Source organism: Cheilinus undulatus, linkage group 2 (genome assembly GCF_018320785.1).
Source record: "Cheilinus undulatus linkage group 2, ASM1832078v1, whole genome shotgun sequence".
Classification (NCBI taxonomy): Eukaryota; Metazoa; Chordata; class Actinopteri; order Labriformes; family Labridae; genus Cheilinus; species Cheilinus undulatus.
This window is the reverse complement of record NC_054866.1, coordinates 55384000-55390401: the sequence shown is the minus strand read 5'-3', so window position 1 is coordinate 55390401 and position 6402 is coordinate 55384000. Positions and strand designations below refer to the sequence as shown.

General features: G+C 37.9%; 1 protein-coding gene across 1 annotated transcript in view; it reads right to left on the bottom strand.

Moving 5' to 3' along the window:
* Positions 1-519: 519 nt before the first annotated feature.
* LOC121524052 (inner ear-specific collagen) overlaps positions 520-6402 on the bottom strand; it is a 6288-nt gene continuing 405 nt past the window's right edge. The window contains exons 1-5 of the mRNA XM_041809229.1: positions 6337-6402; positions 3487-3807; positions 3121-3201; positions 2964-3044; positions 520-2027 (exon numbers count right to left, since the gene is read on the bottom strand). The exon at positions 6337-6402 is cut by the window's right edge and continues 405 nt beyond it. Of these exons, the coding sequence (XP_041665163.1) occupies positions 1114-2027; positions 2964-3044; positions 3121-3201; positions 3487-3805 (1395 nt within the window). The 5' untranslated portion in view covers positions 3806-3807; positions 6337-6402 and the 3' untranslated portion in view covers positions 520-1113. The remainder of the gene's footprint in view (positions 2028-2963; positions 3045-3120; positions 3202-3486; positions 3808-6336) is intronic.

Sequence of the window (6402 nt, the reverse complement as noted above, 5' to 3'; positions counted from 1 at the left end):
TCAGAGCCTGTCTACCCTGACCCAAGGTCACATGGTACCATCAGACCCTGTCTACCCTAACCCTGGATCACATGGTACCATTTTACCCTATCTACCCCAACCCTGAATCACATGGTTAGTGGGTTTTCTTGGCTTTAGACGTATGTTTTTTTCCTGTCTGCGGACATTTCTCTTTAATATTTTTCTTTACATTTGTCCCTGAATATTTGTCCCCTTTATTTGTAGTTTGAGGGTAAGGAGTGGTCTTATTCTGTCACCATCATAAACATCTCTCAACATTTTCTTTGGTAGACTATCTCTATGTAGAAATCCCTCCTAGACTCAGGAAGTTCTCCTTTGCCTGATGTCATCTCTAAATATCCTTTACTATGATGAAGAGTCTGATACCAGGACTAGGCTGAGCTGTACCACTGAGGAACGCTCACTAAAACGGATTTAGAGGGACGTTTTTCAGTTAGGCACAAAGGGTTGATCCATCCTCTTCAAAAACGACAGAGACATGAAGCTTTAGTGTTTTTATTAGAGACAGTCGTCATCATCATCATCGGTCAGTTTGAGCGGATCACAGAAATAATGGACCTATTTAAAAACACAACCTAGAATTTATTCTACTGATTTCTGACCAACAACCACCTTTACACGACAGATCTAAATCCTGAGGTTCTCCACAGCAGACTGATGGACAACCACAGAGGTTTTTTTCTTTCTTTCAGGAAGATAAAAAACATTCAAAGGACATTCCGGTTTATACAACAGTTAAAATTTAATAAAGAGAATTAATGAAACCTAAAATAAAAATAGAGAACCAAAAAAACTAGAATAAAGACTAAAAAGAGTATGGTGAAACTAGTCTCTCAGAGTTTAACATCTAAAAGTGCCGGCCTCCATGCCCTGTCTTTGAGCTTCTTGTCCTGGACTGTAGGGGTCTTCAGTCCCTGGGCATGTTGTCCAGGAGGGCTATCTGGTCCCCTTCACAAACCTTCTGGTCTTTTTAATGCCCCATCAGTATGGTCTGACAGGGCATTAGACCATACTTCCCTCACAGCTGTTACCCAGAATCCCTCAGAGTCAACCAGTTAACGATGATGACTGGCTGTTTTTGATCATCTAATACTAATTGGCTCCTCCCCCTGCTGTCCCCGTCATGCTGTCCCAGCTGTAGTCCCCCTCAAAGGGGCTCCAAAAGGGGGCAGGACTCCGCAAAGAGGCCAGGTCACATGAGTCAGGGCGGAGCAGAAAGCCTGAGAAGGTGCTGCAGGATTCAGGGCCCGCATACATCCCATTAGTTACTGAGTCCTTCACCTGGATCCAGACCAGGTCTCCCTGGGCCAGGTGCAAGACCACTGAGTGAGAGGTGGTCCCAAGGACTTTGGGGTCTGTGGTTATTACGACGGGTCTGAAGTTGTGGAAGAGTCCGACCTTGAGGACTCGCTCGAAGACTGTCAGGTGGAAGCTGAAGACATAGGTTCCGTTGATGGGGGCGCTGTAAAGTCCAGACTGGGGGTCATAGGACCCCTGATGGTTGTACAGGACCTCAGAGAAGACCACAGGTCCACCAGGGGCTGGGTAGCTGGACTCCAGCTTGGCTGAGAAGGCCGACTGGATCAGGGGCATGCAGGGGCCTGGGGGGCCCTGAAGACCCATGGGTCCTGTGTCCCCCTGTGGACCCGTCTGACCTTGAGCCCCTACCTGACCCTGGTCCCCCTGGTTCCCCTGGTCCCCCTTTGATCCTGGAGCCCCCTTTTCCCCTTCAGTACAGTTACACTCCCCTGGGGGCCCAGGTTCTCCTTTCCTCCCCATTGATCCAGGGACTCCTGGGACCCCCTGCACCCCTTCATCCCCCTTCACTCCCTTAGACCCCATCAGTCCAGGACTGCCAGGGTGACCTCTGGGTCCTGAAGGACCAGACAGACCAGGTGGACCTGGGAGGACACTGCTGGGATCACAGGACTCTGGACAGACCCCATCATCTCCTTTGGGACCTTGTTCCCCTGGATGGCCCTGCAGACCCGGGTCACCTTTATCACCTGAAGGACCACAAAGACCAGGTTAGAGATGGGACAGGTAAGGGTCTGACCATGGACCAGTTTGGTCCCTTGTTGAGTAAAAAGCTGGTGTTCAGTCTGTGTTCATACATGTAAAAACAGAAATGAGAATAAAACGCTCCGATTGGTCAGAAGATGAAAGCCCATCAGTAACAGACTTGTTGACTTGTAACTGACTGGACTGCTTCAAAAAGACTTTACCGTTTTAAAAATGACTCATGGTTGGCTTAGCTGGCCTTCTGATGTTCTGTCTCACTTTTGAATAAAAGGTAGGGTGAGGGTTTAGTCTGAACTGGCTGGGTTGGGTTAGGATTAGGGGTCAGAACTGGCTGGGTCAAGATTAGGGTTTAGTCTAAACTGGGTTGGAATAAGGGTTTAGTCTGAATTGGCTGGGTTGAGATTAGGATTTAGTCTGAACTGGGTTGGGATAAGGGTTTAGTCTAAACTATCTGGATTGGGATAAGAGAATAATCTAAAGTGGCTGGGTTAGGATTAGGGTTTAGTCTAAACTGGGTTGGGATAAGGGTTTAGTCTGAATTGGCTGGGTTGGGATTAGGGTTTAGTCTGAACTGGGTTGGGATAAGGGTTTAGTCTAAACTATCTGGATTGGGATAAGAGAATAATCTAAAGTGGCTGGGTTAGGATTAGGGTTTAGTCTAAACTGTCTGGGTTGGGATTAGGGATTAGTCTGAACTGGCTGGGTTGAGATCAGGCTTTAGTCTAAAATTGCTGGGTTAGGATTAGGGTTTTAGTCTAAAGTGGCTGGGTTAGGATTAGGGTTTAGTTTGAACTGGCTGGGTTAGGATTAGGGTTTAGTTTAAACTGTCTGGGTTAGGATTAGGGTTTAGTTTGAACTGGCTGAGTTAGTATTAGGGGTCAGGATTAGGATTTAGCTGGGGTGCTGATGTTCTGTCTCACCTTTGAATCCTCGTCCTCCTTTCTCTCCCGTGTAGCCCTGCTGTCCTCGCTCACCCTTCTGACCATCGTCTCCTTTCTGTCCTGAAAATCAAACGAACACGCCATCAACATCAGAACACAAACAGGAAGCAGCAAAGGATGATGGGACATGATGTACCTTTGATCCCTGGTCTGCCTAAAAAACCTGGAGGCCCCCTGAAGCCAGTCATCCCTCTTCTGCCAGGACTGCCCGGAGAACCTGGAGAACAAATCAGGGAACACGTTAGGTTCTACTCATGATGAGGTTCAGAAGATTATTGTTTAGTACTTATGTATTTAAATAATGATTTTATAATGATTTAAGTTTATTCTTTAAGTTCTATAATGTGATATCAATAGCTTTAATATTTATATTTTAACGAATCCAAGTTTATTATTAGGAGTTTTATTGTACTAATAGCTGTAATATTTATTTATAAAGAAACTTGTGTGGCCCCTGAGGTTCATGTTTGTTCACAGGTAGATGATTATCGGGGCCTAGTACCTGGCAGCCCGCGGTCCCCCGGCTCTCCTTTTGGCCCTGGCTGGCTCTGACAGCTGGTACAATGACAGAACCAGGGGACCTGTTCAGGAGGGACTGGGGCCTGCAGAAGCATCTCACAGTATTCCTCCAGGGTCCCTGGGGGCTCCGTCATGTTCTCCGTCTCAGGGTAAAACATCCTACCGGGACCATCCATGGGCGGAATCATTGGGGGGACAGGAGCCTGGAGGGGGGCCTCCCAGTCATCAGGAGACATAGGCTCGGGCTTCGCCATGATGACAGGAAGTAGGAACACCATGACCAGGAAGTTAGAGATGGACATGTCTGCAGAGGGAGAGCAGTGAATGGTTTCTTTAGTTAGACATCTATACAATAATTAAAGATAAATTATTAAGACTAATCAATTAAACTCTGATCAGAAAGACACTGGAGGATGATAGAAATAAACAGAAATAATAATGTTTACGTTTACCATTATTACTACAAAATAAATATTCTAAATATTTCACTAAATAAAATAATAATCTTTTTGCTTACCGTTATTACTACAAAATAAATATTGATATAAAAATAATAATCTTCACGCTTACCATTCTAACTACAAAATATTAGTTCTAAATATATAAATGAATAAAATAATAATCTTTAAGCTTACCATTATTACTACAACGTATATATACTAAATATATCATGAATAAAAAATTATCTTTACGCTACCATATTACTGCAAAATAAATATTCTAAATCTATAAATTAATAACAAAGATAAAATTTATGCTTTCCATTATTACTAAAAAATAAAATATGCTAAATTTATCACTAAATAGTAATAATTTTTACACTTACCATTATTACTATAAAATAAATTTTCTAAAAATATCTCTAAATAAAAATAATAATGTGTACACTTTCAATTATTACTGCATAGTAAGTATTCTAAATATATGAATAAATAATGTTTACACTTAAGATTATTACTACAAAATAAGTACTCTAAATATATAAATGTAAAAAATGTTTACACTTACCATTATTACAACAAAATAAATAATCTAAATGTATAAATAAAACATTTACACTTACAATTATTACTACATAGTAAGTATTCTAGATATATAAATGAAAAAAATAATGTTTATACTTTGCATTATTACTACAAAATAAATACTCTAAATATATAAACAAATATAAAAAAAATTTACGCTTACCATTATAACTACATACAATTATTCTAAATATACAAATTAAAATAATAATGTTTACACTTAGAATTATTCCTAAATTCAAATATTCTAAATATATAAATAAATACAAATAAAAATGTTGACACTTAATATGTTACTAAAATAAACATTTGAATAGATAAATAAACATAATTATGTTTACAGTGACGTTATTATGAATTACATAGAAATCATAACAAATAAAGTGATGTTTACTTTTTTCATTAAAACAAAATAAACAATTTAAATAGATGAAAGAAAAACAATGATGTTTACAGTGATATTATAATTACAACATAAACACATTAAATAAATAAATGAACTAAAATGTTATTTTACGTATGTAAAAAAAAATGTTACTAATTTTATTTATTTATTTACACAGTTATCAGTCTGATAAATTGAATTTTATTCTAAATTTAATAGGCTTATACAATAGATTTATACCTAATGGAATGAGACTCTACACTTAAGGGTTTATTAATTATTAAAGATAAAATTTAACCAAAATTTTTTTAATGTCTATCTTAGGATGCCTTAAGTCAAACTAAATCAAGTTTAATCATCAATGTTCTGATATAATCTATTCATGATTAAGTGGTGACCACTCTGACCTAGACACAATGAAATAAACTGTCATTCTCATAAATCAAGAAACTTTCTCCATCAAAGCTATTGAATAGTTAGGGAAATTATTTATGAAAAATTAAATGTGTCTAAGTTCTGTCCGTGTAGATGCACTTTAGCCAACAGGAGAAATACCATTCATCCTTCCTTTTTCCTTCTTGTTATTTATTACTTGACAATTATTTTTATAAAATAATTAGGGATGCACAATATTACTGGCCAAATATCGGTATCGGCAGATATTAAAATTTCTGCCGATATTTGCATCCGATATTTTGGCCATGGATATAAGCATATATTAACTATCAAATTTGGCCATATATACTCATAAATAAGTGGAGTTTTAGGCAGCCCAACAGACCAATGTAAGTCAAGATCTTTTTCTGTATTTATCCTCATTCTTTAAACTTAAAAGTCTGAAGAAAAACAGTTTGTTTCTTTGTTCACCCTCAAACCTTAAATTATGTTCTAAAGACTAAATTTTTGCTATATCAAACATATTTAAATATCGGTATCGGCTTAAATGAATCTATGAATATCGGCATATGGGCAAAAATTCAATGTTGTGGATCCCTAAAAATAATATGTATTTATGATTAATTATAGATAATTAATCACCATTAAAAAATTATTTATCAGACTTTTATTACTATTATTAATATTGTTTTTGTTGTTGTAGTACTCCTATCAGTGAGTTGTACAGATTTTAAAATAATACTAGAGTCAGACAGATGCTGACTTTGACCGTTCAGTCCTAAATTATTTGAATAATTTACTGTTTTTTCTTCGCTGTCCAGAAAAGTGATTTTAGAGATAGGAGGTTTTGTTCTGACAGGAGAGGATACTGTGTAATTACATCTTTTCATTATACTATATTAGATTAGATTAGATTAGAATGTGGAACATATTATTATCGCATCTGTTAAGTGAATTTTTCTTGTATTTCTTAAATTTCATATCTTCTTCTGTGGTGAAAAAAAAATATTTTCAGAAGATCACTCACCGTCTGAAGTGCTCTAGTCACCTGTCTGACTGATATCACCTGCTGGACTGATCTCACCTTCTAGAC